The sequence below is a fragment of the Tursiops truncatus genome, chromosome 10 (assembly GCF_011762595.2).
Source record: "Tursiops truncatus isolate mTurTru1 chromosome 10, mTurTru1.mat.Y, whole genome shotgun sequence".
In the NCBI taxonomy this organism is placed as follows: Eukaryota; Metazoa; Chordata; class Mammalia; order Artiodactyla; family Delphinidae; genus Tursiops; species Tursiops truncatus.
This window is the reverse complement of record NC_047043.1, coordinates 41,760,848-41,787,410: the sequence shown is the minus strand read 5'-3', so window position 1 is coordinate 41,787,410 and position 26,563 is coordinate 41,760,848. Positions and strand designations below refer to the sequence as shown.

General features: G+C 34.5%; 1 protein-coding gene across 1 annotated transcript in view; it reads right to left on the bottom strand.

Annotated features, from left to right (window-relative positions):
* Positions 1-26,563, bottom strand: part of HCRTR2 (hypocretin receptor 2) — a 117,678-nt gene that overhangs the window by 7,377 nt on the left and 83,738 nt on the right. The window contains exons 2-5 of the mRNA XM_019931388.1: positions 25,673-25,851; positions 18,209-18,452; positions 10,861-10,976; positions 1,394-1,614 (exon numbers count right to left, since the gene is read on the bottom strand). Coding sequence (XP_019786947.1) covers positions 1,394-1,614; positions 10,861-10,976; positions 18,209-18,452; positions 25,673-25,851 — 760 coding nt within the window. The remainder of the gene's footprint in view (positions 1-1,393; positions 1,615-10,860; positions 10,977-18,208; positions 18,453-25,672; positions 25,852-26,563) is intronic.

The following is a 26,563-nucleotide window of genomic DNA, read 5'->3' as shown; positions in this document are numbered from 1 at the left end:
AAAAAAAAGGAGAGAACCTATGCAGTATCCTAGCATGTTTCCAAGGTTCTTAAGAGCAAAAATCATCATCTATCATCAGACTAGAATACATTTGTATGGGATTTCTGTGGGCAAGAAAAATAAGAAAGGAATTATGAAAAAATATGGAGGGCAAAGTTGCTTTCATTTTCCTGTGAGCCAGTATACATCTGAAGGACCCAAGCTGCCACATATCTTATACCTTTAAGGCTGTGTCTGTACTAAACAACATTGCTGAACAAAAGTTCATTTTCTCTTTCTTTTCCATTGAAAAAGTCATTAAGAATAGATATACGTATAACTGAATCACTTTGCTATACAGCAGAAATGAATACAACATTGTAAATCAACATTACTTCAATAAAAATTTATTTTAAAGAAGTAAAAAAAAAAAAAGAAAAAGAAAAAGTCATTAAACAATCAAAAACAAGGCCCAAAAGAGAATGACAAATCTTTGCAGCTGGTTATACCACCTTTAGACTGTGTGATTCCAGCCAAAGCTGCCTCTCTTCAGAGTCCCCAGCCATGAGGAATAGGATATTGACTCTGGATCCAGGAAAAATGAGAGAAGAAATCCTGGTTTTATTTCGAAGCCTCTGATAAACAGAATTAGTATTACCTTGGGACCAGTCTCTGTGCAACTATTACGATAATTCCCAATAAAGATGGTTGGCCAGAAGGTTCCTGGGTACCACTGCCCCTGCATTGGTTGATCATGTTGGTTGTTTGAACTTAATAGTGTCTCTGCAGCATTACAAATAACATACCTTCTCTCACTGAAAACTTTTGTACTGATTTTTATTAATATTCACGCTAAACTTGATTCAATGATGTCAGGAAATGAATTTTCTTTCTTTCTATTTAAACATTCAAAACACAGTATGTGCTGTGATTCCATTTGTTTGTGTGTGTGCTCACAAATGCACTTTTTAAGTATAATTAGAATGCTAACAAAATTCTTATCTCTTTTTATCCTTTAGATAAAGTTCTGTCACCGTTTCCTATGTCTTTGAGAACAAAGTTTGGAAAACCCATTTGTTCTGATCAAAAAAGAGCTCCGAGCTGTAAATGAGTTTTTTGCATTAGAACTTCTTCTGCATCTAAGGCTTAGCAATTAGCTTGAAGAGGTCAGAGGAACATCTGTTTTCTGTCTGCCATTCAATAGAGAATTTGCATGGATAAGAGCATTTAAAATCCCAGAGCTCTAAAAAACTGTGTTCCCTACCTGCTGGTAACAACAACACATTGAGTTATCTGGCCCGGCAAGCTATCTAGGCAGATGGTTTCCATTTTTCTCTGGCTTAAAAAAAGTCCTTAATTAAGAACCAAGAAAAATGGCTGATCTCTTCATTTTCAAATAATAAGTGAACTTTACCTCTTTAGCACATTGAGGATGCTAATTGGTAGATAGCAAATTGCAAACACCAAAAGCACAACCATCAGCATCCGGGCTGTTTTCCGTCTGGCTCGGATCTGCTTTATTTCAGCGGCCACAGCGCTAATCCTGGATTTGGTCTGCTGTCCTGGCCCCCGAGGCTGTGAAAGAGGCTGCAGGGCCTTCCATTTTCTCTGAACTACAGATGATGTTCCAGGAATCTGAAAGGAGCGGATACCCTTTATTGTTATCTGATTTAGGAAAGTTCCACTTTGGAGGAGTAATTGGAAGACACAGTAAGGCGAGTATCCCAGACACCCGAGGCCTAGGAGGTTTGCGAGCCTCTTTCCCCAGACCGTTTGCTGAGTGGAGTGTGTTCTTGAGTAATACAGCCGAGTGCCAAATAGGAGTCTGGGTGGAAAAAAAAAGTTGCAACATCACCATTTTGTTGAGGTCTAAAGAGAGCTGCAAATGGAAATGATATCTCTTTATAAAAAGAGAAGTTGTCCACTCAAAGGAATAATATTCAACACTAAAAAGAAATGAGCTATCAAGCCATGAAAAAATAGAGAGGAAACTTAAATGCATATTACTAAGTGAAAGAAGCCAATCTGAGAAGGCTACCTATTATAAGATTCCAACTATATGCTATCCTGGAAAAGATAAAACAATGGAGACAGAAGAATGATCAGTGGTTGCCAGGGGTGATGGGGGGAGGGATGAATAGGCATAGCACAGAGGATTTTTAGGGCAGGGAAAATACTACTCTTCATGATACCATAATGATGGATACCTGTCATTACACATTATCCAATGTATTTGAATACACCATCCAAACCCATAGACGGTACAACATCAAGAGTGAACCATAAAGTAAACTGTGAACTTCCGGTGACTATGATGAATCAATGTAGGTTCATCAGTTTTAACAAATGTATCAGTCTGGTAGGGTATGCTGATAATGGGGAGGCTGTTCATGAATGGAGGTTGGAGAGAGATGGGAAATCTCTGTACCTCCCACTTGATTTTTCTGTGAACTTATAACTACTCTAAAAAAATATGAAACCAAAAAAACCCTTCTTAATTTAAAAGAGAGAGAACTGAAAACTGGGGAAGAAGAGCTCTTACTAGGAATTTTGATTCAGCTCAGATACCTAAAGTTGAAACAGAAGGAAAACCTAACAGATAATTGCCAAAGTAACCTGCATAGTTTTTCATGCATCAATACTGCCACCTGCTGCCAGATGGAGAGATAGGACTTAACTACCTATTGCTTTTTATTAGGTTTTCTGATTCTCAGGTTTGGTTAAGGCAGACTTTGAATAAAAGGAATAAAAATAAAATAAAATATTCTCTGTTGCTTATCATTTGTTGTTACAAAATTGCTTGAAGGCAATTTTGTGGACCGACCCTTTAAAATGCACATAAAAACCTTGAATATCCCTTGTGGTCTTCCATGACGTTTCAAATAGCTGCAATTTGTAACAACAGTTACACAACTTGTACTTTTCCACTTCTTTTCAAAGTTATTTGATAATAGCAGGGAGTCCCTCCAAGTATAATATTGTCTTAATTATAAGCTCATGAAGATTGATAGGGTTTAGTGAGCAAAACAATAAAATTCAGCATGTGTAATTTTTTAAGAGTAAAATGTGCCAACAAGCACACCATAAGCACATCCTAGTTCTATTAAGATTATTCAGCTGTTGCTTTTATCTCTGTGCTACAAGCCAGAACAGACCGATGGGTCTCTCACAGTGGATGTTGGATGGATTCTGTTGCTTTATCCATAACAAGATCCAAGTCTGTTAGATAATCTTTAATTTGAGAACAGAATTTTACTTTGATTTCCACACAGATGAATTAATGATAATTAATTAATTATGGCGCTCCTTTTGAATATAACTATTCTCTCTCAAAAAGAAGCAAATGAAGTTAAGGAAAACCTGCCCTTAAATTGAAAAACACCTGATAAACGATTTCTCTTCGGATTCTGTATGTCCTGCCATGTCGGCTGACCTTTTCACATCGTGGTGGCCTCACTCAATCTTCTTATCTATTGATTGAGACTCCTTCCTCTTCTATGAGTCTTTTTTATAGATAGTCATTTTTAAAAATAATTGAGGAGAAGCTGCAAAGGATGTTGGAAATTTCCAGAAAAACTGTAAAATGAGTAACCCTATTAATGTCTGCTAAATGGCCTTGAACTGTTTCCTAAATGATCTCTAAGAGATCATTTAAACTTAAGCAATCTGTTATTCAATGCTCCCCTGAGGAAAAAAATCAATATCCTGCATCTGATGACTTCTGCAACCATCAGAAAGAATTCCCATAAAGAGAAACTGCCACAGGGAGCATAACTATTGTTCCTGCAATCATAAAAAAAAAAAAAAAGCAGAAATGATGTCCCCTCTTAGATGATGATCTAAATAGAAGATGGTTAATCCTGCACTCATTGTGAAGAGACATACAATAATCCCCATCAATAATTTGTGTATGTCTAGAGAAAGTCAGCATAGTATCAGTAGAAATTACTAATTTTAACTGAGCACCAGGAATGATGCACAATCTGGAGTAATCATTAATGCATTCTTAAAAATAGGTTATTGTAAATCCCATTCTACAGATGTTCAAGCAGACATTGAGAAGTATTAAATAAAATATCCAAGTCTATATCTTTAATAAGTGACAAGCCAGAATTTGCACTCAGGTTCGTCTGATTGCAAAGTTCATTTTTTCCCATTGTGATGCACCATTTCCATTTATAAACTTCAACACAATCTGATATGGAAGTTAGCAAATTTTTTAACACATGCCTAGTTACATAAAAGCAATAATAGTCATACAAAAGGGCTTTTGAGAGATCCAGGCTATGGGACTGTCCATGTGAGAAGGTCTTTTCCTTGTCATCTCAGCGGGCATTCAAAAATCCCTGACTGTGGAAAGCACACACACACACACACACACACACACACCACACACATACACACACAACACACACTATACAAACACACACACACCACACACACATACACAAACACACACAACACACACCCTTACACTCAGACACACAATGCACAGGACACACACACACACACACACACACACACACACACACACTGCTTTTATTCCAATATCATAAATAAACTTTAAAATCACCTTTGAGGTGAAAATACATCCTGGAAGAGGTATTATCACAGTTATGAATTTGAACTATCAGGTAGATGATGTACCTTGAAACCTGCCCTGTCTGAAGAAGTCTTTGTGGCCAAGATAAGCAAATGTGCTGCAAACATTAAAAAGGGGACGAGAGAATATTATGAACAGCCAGTAAATTTGCAAACTCAATGAACTTAAATGAAATGGATAAACACCATGAAAAAAAAGATAACCAAAACTGACTGTGTCTTTACAAACCCTGTTACAAAAAACAAAACAAAACAAAACAAAAAAACTTAGGCCCAGATAGGTTCATTGATGTAGTATTCAACCAAACCATAAAGAATAAATAATATCTATCTTATTTAGACTCTTTCTGAAATTCAAAGAAAAGATAATATTACAATGAATTTTAATGAAGTCAGTAACCCTGATAAAGACATGAGAACAAAAGAAAACCACTGACCAAATATCTCACATGACTAGAGATGAAAATTCCCCAAAATATATATATCAAACCAAATCCAACAATAAATAAAAGGATAATAAATTTTGCTCAAAAAAGCAGATTCATTCCAGCAATGCAGTAATGGTTTAACATTTAAAAACATCAATCAAGGTAATTTATCATATTAACAGAAAAAACTATGATCATGTCAATAGAGAAAGGAAAAGCATTTGAAAACTTTAACACCCTTGCATGTAAATTAGTAATAGAGAGAATCTTTCTCAACCTGATAAAAGGCATCCATGAAAAGTCTTTAAGGTATCATCCTACTTAACATGAAAGATGAACACTTTCTTCTAAGATTGGTAACAAGCCAACAAAGATTTCTCTCAACACTCCTACTCAACATTGTACTGGAGATCCTAACCAGTACAGGAAGAAAAGAAAAATAAATAAAAGGCATATAGATTGCTTCTATTGAGAAGACATTATTGCTTATGAAGAAAGTCTTAAGGAATCTACAAAAATGCCACTAGAACTAAACATATGAATTTAGCAATATGTAGGACCCTAAATCAATAAACAAAATCAACTGTATTTCTATATATTAGCAATAAATGATTCTAAATTTAAATTGAAAATAACACATTTCAATAGCAAAACATGTATTCTAAGAATATATTTAACAAAATGTGGACAAATTATGTGTACTTAAATTATGAAAATTGCTAAGAGCTATTAAAGAAGACCTAAATAAATGAGGAGATATACCATGTTCATGGATTATAAGATTTAATATTGTTAATATGTCAATTTCCCCAAATTGATCTATAGATTTAATGCAATAAATCCCATTCAAAATAATAACAATCTTTTAACTTTATCACTCCCTGACAACTTTTTTTCCCACCTTGGTACTTCTCTTTTAGAATTTAGATGCACATGCTAAGTTCTTATGATCAGGATCATAACTATTTTGTCTCGTAGCAAGAGAATTTACATTTTTATTATTTCAATCACTTAAAATGCTATGAGGCTTGCTTTATAGACTATTATAAGATGTAACCTGAAGACTATTCCATGTGCATTTGAGATGAATATGTATTCTGCTACTTTTGAAGAGGTACCGCATAGATATATTAGGTTTAGTTGGTTGATAGTTTTCTTCAAGTCTTCTATGTCATTGTTAATGTTCTGCCTAGTTTTTCTATCCATGACTGAAAGATGAGTGTTGAAGTTTTCAATTATTAATATTGAATTGTCTGTTTCTCCACCTAATTCTTCTAGTTGTTGCTTCCTGTACTGTGGACTTCAGTTGTTAACTGCATATAGGTTTAGCATTTTTATATCTTCTTGATGGAATGATTTATCATTTGAAATATCCCTCTTTACCCATAGTAACACTTTTTATTAACGTTTCTTTTGTCTGATATTAGTAGAGCTACTTCAGCTTTCCTTTGGTTACTGTTTGCATAGTACCTCTTTTTCATTATTTTACATTTAATCTATTTGTGTCTTTGAATATGAGGTGTGCTTTTTGTAGACATCATACAGTTGAATCAGGTTTTTTTTTGTTTGTTTGTTGTTTGTTTTATCTATTCTGCCAACCTCTAGAGTGTTTCATTCATTTACATTTAATGTAACTATTGAGAAGGTGTAATTTACATGTCTCCCTTTGCTGTTTGTTTATATATGTGTGCATATATATATATATATATATACATATATATATATATATATATAGTTTCTATTTTGTTCCTCTATTCCTCCATTGCTTCTTTATTTTGTGCTAAACAGATATTTTCTAGTATAGCATTTTATTTCTGTTGTTGTTTTTTTCGCTACATTTTTTTGAGTTATTTTTTTAGTGGTTGCCCTGAGGATTATAATTAACAACTTAATCTGTTTAGATTAATGCCAACTTAATTTCAATAGTATACAAAATATTTGCTTCAATATAGCTTCATTCTCTCCTCCTTTCTTTGAATTACATCTTTATACATTATAAGATGAAGATTCACAGTTTTATAATTATTGCTTTACAATATTATCTCAAGTCAAATAGGAGAAGAAAAGAATTTCAAACAAAAATATATTTATACTCTCTTCTATATTTACCTACATAGTTACTTTTATCTCTCTGTGTGAACTTGTGTTACTGCCATTTGATTCTGCCTCTGCAATTACAATTTGCTGTTTATTTTCTCATACTAAACTGACTTGTTATCATCTAATGTTAATTATTTTAAGTTCTTTTTGAAGAATGTTGAAGAATAAAGGGCAATAGATGAGCATGTGATAAAAATTGGAACAAGGAAGTTCTTTCAAAGTTTTAGTCTTTGGAAAATTGAAATTTAGTTCCAGACTCAAGTATCAGCACAGTTCATCCCCAGCTCCTCACACAGTCCCAGACACATAGTAGGTGGTCAATAAATATTTGTGGAATGAATTAATGTGAGTTCATATAATGAGTAAGATTGAAGTGTTGAATTATTTGAGAGTTAGAACTGAAAAAATTCTGTCAGGTACAAAAGAGTTAAGATTTAGTGAGCCTTAAAAAGAGGAGTTCTAGAGAAGATCCTGTAGAATTTCCAGACTGAATGAGTTCTCTGAGACACATTGTCAAATAAAGAGAATATTTAAGTCTTTGATTAGAGCAAAACATTGGACAATTCTTTTCATTGTAACCAAGCAGGACCCTATGGGGCCTTCTAGGGACAGGCCTTTCCCCCATATCCTGAGTTGTTTTACAGATGTGAAAAACCCCCACCAAATGGAAGAAGTTAACTACTTGATAATCATGAGCACATAGTCCCAGGCCTCCTGGAGTCTATGGATAAGGACTGTAATGTTAAGCTTTGTGACACCACCCTGTTACCTCACCATCAGCCGATCAGAGAATTGTACATAAGCTGATCACATACACTGCGATACCCCTCCCTCACCTGGCTTTTAAAAATGTTTTGCTTCAGGGAGTTCAGGGGCTTTGTAGGCCATGAGCCACCCATCTCCTTCCATGGCCTTGCCATAAACTTTCTCTGCTCCAAACTCCAAAGTTTCGGTTTGTTTCACCTCACTGTGCATGAGGCTAATGAACTTGCACTAACATAGGTTTAAAATTCTTGAGAAAGTCAGACAAGGACAGACATTTTGCTCATTAATAATCTTACACTTAGATATTTCAAAGAATGTAACAGATTCCCTGCATCTCTGTAATTTTAAGCAAATAAGACAGTCCCTCTGTTTGATGGCTCACTTGATGTAGACTATGGCATACATAATGCCTTGGAACTCTGTTTAGAGATATTAACAGTTGGAATTTGATAGTTGCTCAAGCAGAATTCTACATAATCACCATTTGGGGTTAATTTACTTTATTGTGGCTGCTAAAGTGAACTCAGATGAACTTGCTGTTTTCTATTGCAATCTGTCTGTAAATGTTTTTAGTTTCACAGCCCAAGCATTTTACTGCAAATCTTCTGGATCATGTGGCTTGTACTAACCAGGACAATTCATCAAAAGAATGTGGATTATTTCTAAGCCTGCAATACAATTTTGAGCTTACTTTAGAGTTTGAGAAATGGAGAACTATAAGCTTAAATAATGAAGAAGTAAACTGGTTGAGATTTGGTAGTTATATAATTATTTAACAAACATTTTTTGAATACTTTTTTGTGCAAGGTAACATGTTAAGTGTTGGGAAGATGATGATGAACGAGACAGATTTATGTACACCCAAGAAATTTTAAAGTTATGTCATTCTGTAAATAAATGAATAAGCAAATATAAGCATTTCTTATGTTTAATGCACACTACCCAGTAAAAATATGGAAGTAGGAAATGCACTTAACACTGAATATTCTTAGTCAAAATATCAATCTAAATTATCTTTATGCCTACATGCTCATCAAAGTTTTATCTTCTTCAAGAATTTTTCAAATTCTAATTTTTCTATGAACTTTGTTCTGAGTAACTGAGCAATGGATTCCTCTCTTTCCTCTTCTATCTAAACTTTCCCAGCACTTTCTCTTATTCTTCCACTAAATTTTTTCTTATAAAGTATTTATCAAGCAACTGATATGTGCTATGCATGTACTAGGTGGAGGGCTACAAGATCAAGGCTAGTGTGTACTGTCTCCATCTTAGTAGATTAGAGCAGACAGACAAATAAAAAGTCATTTTCATGTTACTTAAAAGTACTATGAAAGAGATCTATCTAAGAAAGTAGTCACAAACATCAATTCAACACATGCTTATTATTTTAGAAATATAAGCAGAATGAGGTGAAAGCCTAAATAACAGCATATACTATTATGATATTTTATTTAATGAGCACTTTCCATGCTTGAGGCACTTGAATTAATTCATCTAATAAGTGTGAGGTAGATGCTATGCACCCCTGCTTGGCACAGAAATTTAAGTAACTGACAAAACTCCCACATCTGTTAAATGGCAGGGTTAGAATTTAAACTCATGCAGTCAGGACCTTGAGTCTGTGTTTTTGACTTCTGTATTATATCAGTTCTGGTCATTCACTCCCACTGGCCAGGTGGAGATTGTTAAGGAAACTATCCCTACGATGTGGAAAATCACCACTCATGGTTTACAGTGATACACATTTGTTATTTTAGTTACAAAGACTGGGGAACAGAATGCATTTATAAGGTCAGAAAAGAAGTGACTTCTTTACAAAAATAGAGGAAACAAAAACATTTGGAATTATGAGACATACGGGGTTGATTGCTCATATACAAGAAGTAAAAGATGATCTTGAAAATCGCTTTGAATAACAAGGGTTGAAGAAGACCCAGATTAAGACTCATCCTCAGACAAAAACCAAATAAAAGGTTTATGAAATCCTTTAAATGAGTAAAGTGGCCCAGTAAATTCTTTCAGTTGGATAAAATATGTCAGAACAAACAGACTAAGTGTGTGGCTTTCCACATGCCTGATAAGCTCAAAATACTGGCAATAAATTTAGGAAAAAAGAGATACATTTCTGAGAAATGTGGCATTTTAAGATACAATTTACAAGTACAAGAAGCTGAGTTATATTCTTTGCCTGTACCTTTACATGTTCGTCGATTTCCTTAGAGTCATCATGATTCAGCTTAAATGTCTCCTGGTCTGAATTAGATCCACCTCCACTAAGCTTTTCTCTGATCCCCTTTGCTTATATTTTTTAAGGTGATTTTTGCCCTGGAACTGTTTCCTTCCTCTAGACTATGAATTCACCAATGACACAGACTAGAACATTTAGCTTTTTATCAGACATGCATGCAAAAGTAATATAAATATTTGACGAATGAATAACTGAGTGAATGAATACATTCACTGAGTTAATAAATGAGTGAATGAATACATAGCAAAATTATCTAACATTTCAGTACAAATTAGCATAAACAATTTTTAAAATTCTCAATTCTGCTTGACTCTTCTACTGTTCTGAAAAAAAAAATAAGATCTTTGAAGTTGGAGATTTAACCCTATAATAAAAATGTATTACATACATCTCATCAAAAATGTATTACATACATCTTTACTTACAGTCTCAGGAAACTTTAAAGGAATTTTTATTTATTTCTCATAAAAAGTAAAATTTACAATATTATTCCTAGACAAAAATCAAGTCGACTAATCACAGAGGTTTAAAATTTAGTCATTAAGGCAGTTCATAAATAACATTCCCTAAATATCACCCTAAAAAATGCCTAGACATATGTTCATGACTAAGGCCTCATTATTTTAGAAGAACACACAATCCTTTGCTAAGCATATTATATTGGTTCAATTCACTCTTAAATTTTGTTTTTAAGGACATCCTAAGGAAAACACAAGAAAGTTATTTGAAATTACTTACCTGTCGGCACCAGAGTTTACGAAATATTTGCAGATAGGCCAACACCATAAGACACAGTGGTGCCATGTAGGTCACCAGAAAGAAACAGATGTGATACATCTTGGGGTAAATTTCACCTGGAATGAAAGTTAAAATAATAAAATATTATAATTCATAGACTTTTTAAAAGTACATCTGTCAATGTTTTGCCTTCAAAATTACCTTCTATATGATTTTACTGTTATGTTATATACACAAAAGGGAAAAATGATTTATAATATTAACTACTTACATTTAAGTACTAAATGCAAAGTCTTAATGTCATGTAATCTACTCAGAGAGGAAGAACAATTAGCCATTTCTTAATTTGTGTTACTACAGTCTTTCCAGTCAAGTATTCATTTATCAAAAAGCCTTTTTTTCTCTTAATTACATCTGTTTAATCAATAAAAATTAATTTGGATTGTCCAATACTTGGATTTGCAAGGAGGGACATTACTCAATCAAAACTTAATTGCTAATGTTTTTGTTAAAATGGAAAAAGACAGTAAACTAAGTTGATTCCTCTTCATTTCTCTCTTGAGAGATGAGAAAATATTCCCAGTTGTATCTCCAAATATGAATTCAGAAAGTTTTTCGAAAACTAAAACAGCAAACATTTGATAATGATTATTTTTATTGACCTACTAGGACATATACAAAATTCCTCTTTAAGTAAGTTGTGCACGTGTGTTAATGCATGTACTTTTAATAAAAATGAGATTTTTAGGGTTCTTTAAAATTAGATTTCAAACCAATATGGGTATTTTCTTTTTTTTGATATCCATCTTACTTATCAGGCATAAGCACATATAGGATTGTAGTGATTGCTTATTTGTCATTAATTCTATGTGCACAGGTAATACATATCACAGATTAGGGCATTTATAAGGAGTCAATCAATTGGCACTGTGGCTTAATATTAATTTTTAATTTTTCTAAAATATATCCATTACTGACTTTTAAAACACTTTAAGGGATATTTCCCTTTAACTAGTATTTGAATATATCACACTGATCAAGCTACTTTTACTTAAATGTAAAACAAGAAACAATATATCCTAAATGGATACCATAGACATTAAATGCCAATAATTTGATACAATTCTAACTAAATGCTAATAAAACAAAGGTTTTTTTTAAAATTCTAAAAATTACATAACTTATTTTGACTTTGATATTGGCAATGGGATTTGTTCTACACTATTATGGAAGGATGATGCTATCACTTTCATGGATTTTATTATTTTCGTTACTTCAGAAAATATGTAGAAGCATGAAGACTCGGTTATGTGGTCAAACGTGGTAAGAGCAATTTATCCTGAGGATTAACCAATAATGATTATGATGATGACCATAATGACTGATAACAATTATTGAACATTCATTGAATTCTTACTGAATATATTTTCAACATATCAACATATCCTCATATCAATATGTGATACGTATTACCTGTGCACATAGAATTAATGATAAATAAGCAATCACTACAATCCTATATGTGCTTATCCCTGATAAGTAAGATGGATATCAAAAAAAGAAAATACCCATATTGGTTTGACATCTAAGTTTAAAGAACCCTAAAAATCTCATTTTTATTAAAAGTACATGCATTAACACACATGCACAACTTACTTAGAGAGGAATTTTGTATATGTTCTAGTAAGTCAACATATCCTCCACAGTATTGATTTCATAGTCTTGTCTTCTAGAGTTTAATATTCTTCTTATTTTTACTCCTAAAACTGTCTTCTTTCTCAGACAGATGTTTTTCTCCACTACAATCTTTAGAGCACACAGCAGGGTGTGTGTGCTACCAGGAGGTCTAAAAGACCAATTTGATGTGTCATTTTTAGCTTCTCTGGGGCCCAGGTGGCTCACATCTAGCTCATCAGCTTCAGTTTCTAACTTCCTTTCAAGTTTGTCCTGCAAAACAAGCCAGTTACATAAAAAGTGATAGAATCTGAGCAGCCTGACTGGAGGAATAGCAAACAGTCTTTCCCTTTGAAGTGCCGCAGCATTCAAAGTGCCATGCAGCATTTGCAGAGCCAATTTCAAAGGAGCTGGAGAGTGACCTCGGCACTTCCCAGGCACCTGAGTGGCTTTGAACTTCTATTTGTTTTGAAGAAAATGTCGTATAAGCTTCCCACAAAAAAAATATACCTTTAAAGCTTACATACCTGTGAATCCCTGATGTCTGCATCAGACAATTAAATTGAGTGAGTGGAGAAAGGTAGATTTGGTAGGTCATTTATTTTTAAACTGCAGAGATGGATACCATCGCTGTGATAACAGTCTGGAGTTTTAGACGGGAAAGAAAGCTCATTCTGCAACCAGTATATTTATAAATAGTTAGAAAAATATGTAATTGGCTGGTAAATGCATATTATGATAATGAACACCAACATAGAGAAAAATTGATCAAGCAAAATTACACTTGCAGGCTAAGATAGATTGTTTTAATAAAGAGATTATTATAGATAATTGGGGAAACATGATCGTCTTAGATTCCTCATTTCATGCTTAGAGTCTAAGCTAATTGAAAACCCAGAAATGCCATTGAAAGTTTAAATTATATGTGTTGAAACTATCTTTGAAGTTTCTCTACACTTGATAAGCAATATATTTAATATATTTTAAGACATATGTCTAGACAGTAGCTACATGAAATTTGTTCACTTAAGCATTCCCTAAATTAGAAAACAGCATTTTAAAGATTGACAACCGTTAAAATTTCGTGTCTCTACTCAACGGATGAATAGGCATAATCTGCATACATTATTGTATGTATATCAAACCAACAAATAAGGAGTAAATATGGATCTTTCTTTAGTCTTTGAAATCAGAGATTAAAGAAAAATGTCAGGTATTAGATAGATAAAGCTTAACTTCTCTTAGGTGAGTTAAGGTCCATTGTTGAGTGAACATGTTAATATAATTACCTAAAAATGACAAACATTTTCTCCTTCATGTTACACCTCTCAAGGATTCAATGGAAAATTAAGTTAAATATAATTTTCCAAATATTCAATTTGGAGAGTCTTTTCCAAGTTCATGTATCCATAAAAGTTTATCTGAATCTGTAATATATTTTATTATCTTCTCCCTAATAAGTGTTTTCAATAAATGTTCCTATTAATAAACACACATATGTATATACTTTCCAAATCTCATAATAGGCCAGATACCATAATTAGCTTGAATATAAGGAAGGGCTCCACTATTATTATTATTTTTCAGACCACCAAAGAATAATTTGGCAGTACAATCCAAGAGGAGGGAGATTATAAATCCCCGGCATCCAAAACAATGTTTGACAAACAGTACATGCTCATTAAAAGTTGGATGAATTACTAGTAAAACATATCTTGGATTGAGTGGGAAAAGACAGTTAATTTCTTCCAATAGGATCTATCCTGTGAAACTATGCATTTACAAACCAAGCAATCAAGAATGTATGGTTATAATTCTGGAAGAATTTTAAACTTTCAGAAGTGTGAATGGATGTGATTGATGCAAACAGTAAGCATACACAAAAACATAATTTAAACATCATTAAAATAAATATTAACACATTTTATTTGTTTTTGAGTGTCAAGTGTGTCTGCCAAGAACTGAATAGTTTGTGGTCTTTTTTTGAACAAGCCATAGGCAATGATCAACATAATGAGTTGCAGAAGTAATGTATCCATAAAATATTACATATTTGTGGTCTTATTTCCAGTAAGATGGAGTTCTCAGTTATTTTGCACCATGAGCGAGACAGCATTTGCAAGACTTTCCCAAAAGTTATTTGATAGATATGAATCAAGTGACCACATAGTTTACTGACTCTTTCCACATTGTAATATTGGTTGTAGGGCCATAATATCTCTGTTTACTTTTATAACCAAATCATTGATTTAACTTAGGATAAAGATAAGAAATCAGTTTATGAGTTAATAGCAAATAAAAGATATTTCACAACAAATTTTTTAAAAATGGGACTAAATGGACTTTCAAAAGTTTTGTACTTTAGAGAGCTAACCCTGTAAAATATAATTGTCTATGGTGATTTTAAGTTGTGACTATCACATATATGTCCAAGCTTTAAAATTTTAAGTTAAACCTAGATTTATAAATAACTTATATTAACAAAGCTTATGCTAATGTAAAAATCATTATGTCTAATGAGCAGAATAATAAGAACCTGCTTTTAATTTTTCATATTCTTCTTAAGAACATGAAGTTATTGATAATTTCATTTAATATATGAAAAACTAATGTCACAGATTTTATTGCTTGATTTTGTGGATGATCAACTCAATTCAGCATCACTTAGCTTTTAAAATCATTTTAAGTAATTTTATGCTAATATAAAATCACTTTCAAATAGCTTTCCTAAATGACTTCTGAAGACTGAGTTTAGATTTTTAGGTATTTGACAATAATTTCTTTTTTTTAAGGAAAATATCCCTTCTATAGTTAAGTAATAAAATGTGAGAGGTTGGGATGCCTTTTATATATTTATATCTGTTGCTCAAAGTTAATTAGAAAATGATGCAGCTATTTACTTAATCATGATGACTAACAGGATTCCCTAGTTCTGCAATCCTTTTGCTCATGGGAGTTAATGAAACTTGATCATTCAGGGCAACACTAAAAAAAGGACAAGTTTATAAAATCAGTCCACAGACTTATAAATGAAATTAATTACCCAAATACTTTAGAGAAAATACTACTGACACATATTGAATAATAGGTGGGAATTTTAATCTAATTACCATCTCCGTAAACTTAAAGAATCCCAGCTTGTGAGTTGGAAGCTTCTGAAAGCAGCTCTTTTGCACCTTTCCTGTTTGCCCATTTCTGTTCCCCTCTAACCTTAAAAGAATCTAATTATAGGAATGAGATCACTAGGCAATTGAAACTAACTCCTGACTTATGCTCTCCTGAACACACACGGTGCCTTGTCTAACCTGTGGATTCTTTACCTAGATTAAAAGAAGTAAGAATGAAGAATTAAATAGTTAAAGAATGACTAGCTCTCTACCCCCAACAGCCCCCTTAGCAATCCTGCAGGCAGCCCACATGGGCAAGATAAAGAAGAGAGAGTCAGCCAGCCTACACTCAATGGAGAATGATGCAGAATCCAAACTCCTGCCTAGATGATACACTGAGATTCTTCTCCCTTTTTTCCCTTCAAAAACTGTCAGGGCTGAGCAGAATCTTTGGAGGTGGTCTCAGGACATGAGTCCACCTTCTCCCCAGATTGCCAGCTTTTCTGATTAACACACCTTTCCTTTCTACTGACACTTGCCTCTTGAGTATTGACTTCTGACTGACGAGCAGCCAAACCCGGATTTGGTAACACTTATATTTAAATGTGCTTCATAATATTGAGCAAATAATTTAATTTATGGTTCAGTTTCATCATGATTAACTAAGCATTCTGATCAAGAGATCTTTAGGCTCTTTTCCAAATATAACTCATTGCATAGGAATTAGATAATCATAAGAGATATGTCATATTTGGCTCCCAGCCCACCTTTTCCCAAACACAGTTCTTTAGACTGCATTCCAGAAGCTACAAGTTTGGACTCTCTTCCTTTCTTCTTCAAGGAATGGTGCCCATTGTGTGAGTTTTCCTGCTTCCTAGGACACCCTTTTCCCTCTTCCTTGTCTGGAAAAGCCCTGCTCATTTTTTTTTTTTTTGGTAGATTATCATCATTTAATTGGTCAAATTATTAAATTGTACATTGAAAGAGAATCACACTCATGCTAGTGAATCTCCACATTTTTAAAGTCTTTCTTAAACTGAAAATAAGTGAGATACTTAAACATTAAGGCATAGTCAAATCAAAAGGCAAAACAAGTTCATTCTGAGAGAACAGAGTTCAAACCCTGAGCAAATGAACTGCCCCTTGAGCTTCCTCCCTGCTCATCTTTAATGCTTTGCTGAAATGTTAGCAGGTCCTTATAAACTTTTGTTCACATGGCCAGGACTGAGTCTGTCCTCTCACTTGTGCTCCTAGCACTTTGTATATAAGTATATTAAAATACTAATCACACTATAAACCTTTATTTATTTGCATTTCAGCCTCATTATATACAACGGGTTCCCTTGGGCAGAGTCTATTTCTCTTCAGGTTGGCACAATTTCTGGCATATCCTAAGTACTCAAGATGTTGTTTGAACATTAAATAAATGGGACCGAAGACACTTAAGAAATATTTCTATCATTCTGGAACTTTCTACTCATTTTGGTTTTGTCTTCATTGTTAATGGGGAAACTTGGGAAAAACTGAAGAAGATACAGAAAGAAATACAGCAAAAGAATTGCAATTGAAAGAAAGGATAAATCTCAATTTTTAAAAGGAGTATTTAATATTTACAGTAATAGATAAAGCAAATTTTGCAATTTTAATTATTATAGGTCTTTGGATAACATATGGAATAATCTCAGTGTCTTTTGAGTTTTATCTTGCTGCAGTGGAAACATATGCCTAATTTTTCAGTTCCTGATTTTCCTCTTTTCAGTGTTCCAATAAAAGAATCAAGGTAGGAATTAACATGAATTCAGAGATTCATATGCTTGAAAATACCAGGTCCATGAACAATCCTTGGCGTGCACTGCCTCTGTTGATACATCTTTCCAGTAAACAAATGCTTTCCTAATGTTTACAGTTTAAATATGAGCCATTGTAATATATTTACCCAGAAGAGAACAGATTGTTTCCTTTAAATTCCGTGTGATAATTTTGTAACTAGTGTTGAAATGCAGGATTATTTTATTTTCTTTCATCCTTTGCTGTGTCCAGATTTGTGCCACCACTAGGCATTGATAAAGGTGTTTCCACTATTACAGGAAAACCTCAAAGACTGTTGCTGAGAGTTTTGAACCAAAGGAGCATAAGGCCTCCTAACTTGATTGTTTAAATTTAACCACTGAACATATCAGATGGGAAACCAAAAAAGATTCATAATTTCATAATTAGTGTAATTCTTAAGTCAGAAAATAATTATGCTAGTGATAAAATGTATCAGTTTACTATATTATGAATAGAGAAAACGTGTGTAGCTAATCTGACTCAGAGAACAGCATAGGTCCACGGGCAAGACATCCATGTTCCCAGGCCAGACATGGTTTTAAAATGAAAAATCCAGTTGTATTTGAAGCCCATTAGGGAACCTGACACCTGAGACAATACTATGTTCTACCATGTTATAAAATAAACAATATTAACAAATGCCAATAAAATACACGAGGCCAGCTTTACAAGGGCTATGCAAATTAGATTTTCAATTTGCAGCTGTCATATAAATGCAAGGGCCACAATGGACTTACCGCCCCAGTGCTCATCACAGACTGTAAAGAGAGTGGTTTTATTGGCTAAGCCAGGGAGCATGGTGCTGCACTCCATGACGATGGCCTGAGGGATCATTATGATGCAGGACACGATCCAGATGATGACGATGCTGTTCCGGGCCCGCTTGGCTGTGCTCTTAAACATCAAAGGGTGACAGATCGCATACCACCGATCCAAGGCAATGCAGCTCAGTGTGAGGACAGACACAGACACTGACACGGTCTAGAGAGGAAAAGAAGGTAGTACAAGGGAAGCACCGGGTGTTACATGGACCACTCTCAGTACTTTTACCCTGTCAGAAACATAGGCACACAGATAACCAGATTCAAAGTTGTCAAAAAACATTTCACACAAGTGCTTTCTATTAAAAAAAGAAAAAACTCTGCCAAAAAAATAATATTAGAAATGTATCAGGGAAAAGAATACCTTTTTTCCGTTAAACATAAAAATGTACTATACAAGCCTTGCAATCTTTTTTTATGCTAAATGTTTTAATCTATAATATGGCATTCTTTAAATAATGACAATCATGATTTTGTCTTGAAATTTTTCTATTGATAGGGGAAATCTTATCTTGGAATGAAAAAATAGTAAAATATATATGTTTAGTCTGAAATGGAAAATTCTCTGTCACTTATAGAGAATAATACAATGACATGTATTTCATTTAAATTATCGTACAAGAATCTGGTTGAAATTGCATTTAATTAGTATTTTTGAATTATAGGTATCTCATTTCCTATTTTTAAATAATCAAGGTTATTTGTACATTAGTTCATTTCCAACATGTTACACCCAAAGAAAGGCATGAGTCACGATAAAAAATAATTCTTTATATGAATCTCCTTACCATAGTTTGCTCATTGCTGGAATAAGCAACCTGCCTCTAAAATTCAAATAGGTTCACCCAATCCAGATTTCTATATAATAGCACCACAAACAATACTTTAACTTGGAACTTTAAGAAAATAGTAAAGAAATATGTCAAGCATGCTTATCCCCACATGATCAGTTTATGTAATTATATTTAGTGTATTCTATACTGGATGATTGGACCATTGGTTCTGACAAAATCAATTATCTCAAAACTCTCTCTTTAAAAACAAGCTTCTTGCTCTTTTCTGATATATCTTTTACAGATTTCTATTTATTTTCTTCTCAACATTTACAGTACAATTATTTTCTTTAATTCATTAATTTACTGTTTATCTTCTCTATTGGAACAAAGACCAATGGCAGGAGGGACTGTTGTGTTCACAAAACAGTACCTGACACAGTGCTTGACGTGCTTAATAAATATTTTTTTGAATTAAGGAATAGTCATAAGCCTCAATCTAAGGTAATATATATGGCACAGTCATCTTTCTATATTTTTCTGTCCTAGTTGTACTGATCCCATAAAATGTGAATGAGCAGGTCTCTCTGCTTCTTACATCAGGACCTTCCTTGTCGATGCACTGACTGTAGGTACAGATGAGAGAGAAGGATCTAAGGGCTGGTCCAGCCCAGCAGGAAAGGCTCTGGGTTAAGGATTAGGACCACATATCCATTCTCATCTCCTCCCAGCTAGCTGCACAATATGGGTCCCCTACTTAAGAGCTGTAGGTAAAATGTGGATGGGTTATTGTTTGTTCATTTATTTTTCTATTAAATGAGTAAAATGATGGGATGAGATGCTTGCCAACTCTGATTCTTTTGATTCTCTTTGGAAAAGGCAGCAGAGTGTGGTTGGAGTCAATTCCACTACCAGGTTTCCTGGGTATGTACCCCACTGCACTTGCCAAATGCATGATCTTGGGTAAGTCACTTAACCTCTCTATGCGTCAGTTTTCTCATCTGTGTGAGAATGCCTGATAATCGTAGCTGTCCATGGAATTGTAGGAACCGTCAGTTGAGATGGGAAACACCTAGTCCAGGGCTGGTATATAAATGCTGTGCAAGTGTTTGTTATTCCTTATTATGATTATGACACGATGATGGTCATTATACTATTAGTATTCTCTTCTATTCCTGAGCTTGGAGTTCTAGCTTTTAATAGGAACAGACTGCTTTTCGGTGAAGTGCAGTCATAGAAATTACAAATAAAGGTGTAAACTATGCTAAATTCTTGGAGGCTAATTTCGTTTTAGGTGTAATCCTAAAGGGATGAACTCTACTAGAGAAGGCTTGGTTGATGGCACCTGGCAATTCCTTGGTGCTGCCTCAGAGAGCATTCACACCTCTTTCTCAATTGTCCTCTTCTCCTCCAACTTCCATTTCTTCCCTGAGAACGTGTCAAGCACCCAGGGTCCTTCCATACCCTTGCCAAGCTGGGAAAAAGACAGTGGTCTTCTAGCTCTGCACAGTTGCCATTTCATAGTTGCTGAGTCAGGGCTATATTTATGCTCTCTAGCAATTAGAAATGTAAAATGCTCATCAAGACCTAGTGTTTTATTTTTCATGAATTCTAATCAACATGGGTGAATGGGATAAAAGTAGTGTGGTTCAAATTCTGAAGTCATTTCTATTAGTTCCCTCTACTGTTAGATAGTAATAATCAATTCAAAACAGTGCACTTGAGAGATGGCTGTCCAGTGTCAACAGTAAGCCAAGGTGCAGTGCCTTCTCATGCGAGAACATGCTGGTTCGGTTAATCTAGCAGTAGAATCCATTGCATGGACCATTGACCGTCAGTGATTTGATAGTTACTGTTTGAGTGCTACATTTGCTGGTGTATAATATACTCTAGTATACAATTAGCATCCAATTTACATGATTTTCTTGAAGGGGATATATAATTGCACCTTATCATAAGTGATTATAAATGAGAGTTTTGTTGTTGCTTTTCACTTGTAGGAGTGCACTTAAAGGTGCCTTTTTCATTGAGATTTTAATATTAGCTCAAGTCAATTTGATAATAAATCATTTGAGAAATGAATGTAGTGTGGACCATGAACATTGTGAGTGAAGTGAGATGATGTGAACTTTCTTTTGCTGTCGGTGCTTTATCTTGCACCCATCCTATGAGCACCCTGTGTTCAGGGCAACATGGGAAGCTTTCTTTGGTAGAGGACTCAGTTTCACGCTAGCATATAAATGTGACAAAAGGGACTCAGAGATCCATGACAAGTAGAAATGGAAATTTTGCCAAATCACAAGTTTGGATGACAGGCATTAATGGATTGGAAGGTGGAGACGTGTGACTGAGAGTGAGGGAGCCTGTCCCATCACCCGACACCCAAAACTCAGTTGGCTTTGGTTCTACTTTTCCTGGCATTTCCTGTGCAGAACCTCTTCTGCAGTTACAAAAAAAATGTCATTCTGAAAAAGCAGTCAACTGCTCCTGTATGTGTGAGAAGAAAAGTGAAATATTTTACATTTTTTCTAGAAATTCATGATAACTATTCAGCAAATAACCCAATAAATGTTACTGGTAGTAGACCTATGGAGTGATTAAAGATATAAAAGGGATATTTTAATTAGTTAGCTAAGTTTTATTATATTTGTAAGATTTTTAAGATTGATGAGAGTTTGCTGAAGTCTTACAGCATACCACTCATAAATCTAAAGATTGCATTGAATTGTATTTAGAAGAAAAAGAACATATAATTAATAGGAAATTAGTAAATGTCCAAAGAATCTTAAATGCAACCAAATAACCTTAAAATTTGGCTGGGTGTTTTGTATATGTTTTTAAATACTCAGTAGGACATAAGTATCATATGAGGGACCATTGGTTTCAGAACATCACCATTAAGGGAAAAAAAAACTACTCAGATGATTGGCTTATTGCACATTGGCCCTATTCCTTCTACTTGGGAAAATTCTCTGGAAAATGGACAATAAATATTGAGAGAATTTGGAGATGTGAGTTATACCAGTGCCTCAATATTTTTGTGCATTTACAACTTTCCATCAAGAAGTAATGTTGAATGAGGTAATGAATGGGTCAGATCTTGTGGTTATTAATAGTTTTGTCCTTGATCTATGGTGAAGAGGATCAACTGTTGATCCTCTGTTGTTTAGTCAAGTTGACTAAACTGGACACTTTATAGAGAAGCAGATAGAAGCTATCAAGAGATGAAGATGTTCTTTCAACTGTAAGACTTGTTAAGTTGTGCTGCTGGAAAGAATACTGTCATAATGAACATTAGGAGAGACCCATGCCCTGCCTCATTCATGGTTGCACATTGCTTTCAATATGTCCTTGCATCCACGTAAGAGAATCTGGAATACCTAGTCTATAAGAAGGTATTGCTGTGCATTAGAGCAGGACTGCACCTATTACAGGGTGATGCATCCCTCTCCATCACCCCACTCTCCATCAGGGAAACTTCTGGTTTGCAGAGAGAACAACTCAGCCAATAAAAGATTCTGGGCAACTTAAGCCATCTTAAAACTTAAAAAGATCCCCCAAATTTCCCCCTGGGTGGTTACTGGAACCAAGAGAAATTTAAAAAACTTTCTGGAAGCACCACAGAAATGGTGACATATTAGAATTCTCTGCTATTTATGATTTTCCCAGTGTCTCCACGTAATCATAAGACCCATTGCTTAGTGATTTTTTTCTATGGTGATATTTTTCCCTGTTGCTCAATGTACTCTTTCTCTCAAAAATTTTTGCTATAGTTTATTTTTGTAACCCACTCATGATTTTCAGATGACTGACAAAACTAGCCTTGCAGTTAAACTTAATGCTTGCAATGAGGCTTATAACTTTCATGACATTTCCCACTTAGTAGTCTATCAGTGAGGTCTGGCCTAAAAATGTATTATTTCTTTTTATAATGAGTCATTGTAGAACTATTGAGGTAAAGGTCTCTTTGTAACATTTTAGATCCAAAAGCCTAATTTATATAATTTCTAATAATGAGCTATTTGTGGTCTCTCTCATCTTTTGTTTTTCCCAAGACTTCACTTTTGGAGTACTTTTAAGACCACAGCAAAACTGAGGAGAAGGTACAAAGATTTCCCTATACCCCCTGTTCCCACATAGCCTCCCGCATGATCAACATCCCCCACCATAGTGGTACATTTGATGTAACTGGTGAACTTACATTGGCACACCATAATCAGTACACTCTTGATGTTGTACATTTGGACAAATGTATAAGGACATGTATCCAACATTATAATATCCTACGTTATACTGCATTAAAAATCCTCTGTGCTCTCCCTGTTCATCCCTTCCAACCCCTGACAACCACTCATATTTTTTACTATCTCCATAGTTTTGTCTTTTTTCCTAATGTCATGTTATTGGAATTATGCAGTACATAGCCTTCTCAGATTGACTTCTTTCACTTAGTAATAAGTATTTAATGTTCCTCCATGTCTTTTTTTTTTGCGGTATGTGGGCCTCTCACTGTTGTGGCCTCTCCCGTTGCGGAGCACAGGCTCCAGATTAGCAGGCTCAACGGCCATGGCTCACGGGCCCAGTCGCTCCACGGCATGTGGGATCTTCCCGGACCGGGGCACGAACCCATGTCCCTTGCATCAGCAGGCAGACTCTCAACCACTGTGCCACCAGGGAAGCCGCCTCCATGTCTTTTTATTGCTTGATGACTCATTTCTTTTAATCACTGAATAATATTCTATTACCGGGTTGTACCCCAGTTTATTTACCCATTCATCTACTGAAGGACATCTTGGTTACTTCCAAGTTTTAGTAATGATAGATAAAGCTGCTGTAAACATTTGCATGCAAGTTGTTGTGTGGATGTAAATTTTCAGGAATGCAATTGCTGGATCATATGTTGGGACTATGTTTAAATTTGTAAAAAAAAAAAATCAGTCTTCCAAAGTGGCTGTAACATTTTACAGCATTCCTACTAGCAATGAATGAGCATTCCTGTTGCTCCACATCCTTGCCAGCTTTTGGTATTATCAGTGTTCCATAGTTTGGCCATTCTAATAGGTGTGCAGTGATATCTCATTATTTTAATTTGCATTTCGCTTATGATATGTGATGAGGGACATATTTTCCTATGTTTCTTTGCTACTTGTATATCTTCTTTGGTGAGGTGTCTGTTAAGGTCTTTGGCCCATATTTTAATTGGGTTGTTTGCTTCCATACTGTTGAACTTTAACAACTTTAACAACTCTCTGTATATTTTAGATAAAAGTTCCTTATCATCATGTCTTTTGCAAATATTTTCTCCCAGTCTGTGCCTTGTCTTTGTATTCTCTTTACATTGACTTTTGCAAAGCAGCCGTTTTCAATTTTAATGAATTCAGCTTATCAGTGATTTATTTCAATCATCAGGCTTTTGGTGTTATATATAAAAAGTCATCAAAACACCAAAGGTCATCTAGATTTTCTTCTATGGTATCTTCTGGGAGTTTCATAGTTTTGCATTTTACATTTAGGTCTATGATCCATTTTGAGTCCATTTTCTGAAGAGCGTAAGGTCTGTATCTAGATTCAGTTGTTCTAACTTCCCCAACTTGTCATTATTGGGAGCATATTGTCATTTCCTCCAAATCTTATGAAACCAACTGGAACACTGGATGGAATAAATATCGGGAGGTGGAGGGTGGTCAAGGGAACCAGTAGGGAGTGGCCACCATTTCACTCACTGTCCAATTGCTAAAGAAAATCGATGTCTTTTAGAACTGTGGCTCTGGACACCAGCTTGGGAAAATTTTTAAAGATTTTAGAGCTATCAGAATATCAATCAGAAAATTATTCTCTGGAAGTGTTTGTTCTTAATTTCTTGTAGAGAAACTAGTTATAGGAAAGCTGTTTTCAGAACTGAAAAATAAAACATCTAATTCTGATGACCATGACTGATGTTTACTGAGAACGTACTATGTTTTTATAAGGTCATTGTCTTCCAGAGAGCAATCCCTATGCCAAGTGGTTCATATAAATTATCTAAGTAAGCTAATCCAACCACCATAAGAGATAGTTATAATTAAAATTATTAATCTTTTAAAATAAGTGAATCTCAAAGAACTTACATATTTGGCTCAATAGCATACAATAGGTGAATGGCAGAATAGAGATTGCAAAGATTCTCTACCAGATTCCTGGTAGTTTAATTCAAAACCTGCACTATAACCTGTTCCCTGTACTGCTTTGATCATATAGCTTTTGATTTCTCAGTAGTAAATGAGACAACTTATAAAAACAGATAGTCCTCAATTACTTGGACTGGGAAAGGCTGAATCATTAATTTGGTCAAGTTCCTTATTTTATAATCAGAAAATTAGAGACCAAATAGGTAAAAGGTTTGTGCAGCATTTATTGATGACTTGAGAATTCTGACACTTTGTTTTTACCCAGAACTTACCTTGTTTACCTGGTATTACTTTCCTTAAGTTTACCAGTTCCTTAAGCAAGTATATTTCTCTCTTAGCTCACTAGGTAATTTACCAAAGGGCCATGAATATAATTGAAAATGACTATACTTTTTCAGTAGTTTCTGTGTTTGAACCCCAAAAGTGTGAAAAATAATTACCTGTAAATAAGGAATCACTTTACAGAGGGATTGTCCAAAGAACCAGGTCTCAGTGATGTCCACTACTAAAGTGGCTGGAAGGCAGGTGATGGTCACGAGCACGTCAGCCAGAGAAAGGTTGACGATGAAGTAATTGGTCACCGTCCTCATGTGGTGGTTCTTCCACACGGCCACACAAACTAATTTGGAAAGAAAAACGAATAGTAACTGTTATGAACTGAATGTCTGTGCTCCCCAGAAATTCATATGTTAAGATCCTGACTGCGCCCCCCTCAAAGAAGATGTGGTACATATATACAATGGAATATTACTCAGCCATAAAAAATACTGAAATAATGCCATTTCCAACAACATGGATGCAACTAGAGATTATCATATTAAGTGAAGTAAGTCAGAAAGAGAAAGACCAAATGATATCGGTTATATGTGGAATCTAAAATATGACACAAATGAACCTATCTACAAAACAGAAACAGGCTCATAGACATAGGAACAGACTTGTGATTGCCAAAGTGGGTGACATGGGAAGGAATAGACTGGGAGTTTGGGGTTAGCAGATGCAAAGTATTATATATAGAATGTATAAACAACAAGATCCTACTGTATAGCACAGGGAACTATATTTAATATCCTGTAATAAACCATAACGGAAAAGAATATAAAAAGAGAATGTATATATATGTATAACTTAATCACTTTGTTGTATTGCGGTAATTAACACAACATTGTAAATCAATTATACCTCAATAAAATAGAAAGATCCTCCCCCACAATGTGATGGTATTAGGAGGTGAGTCTTTGGTAAATGATTTGGTCATGAGGGTAGAGCCCTCATGAAGGGCATTAGATCCTTATAAAAGGAACTCCAGAGAGATCTTTTGCCCCTTCCAC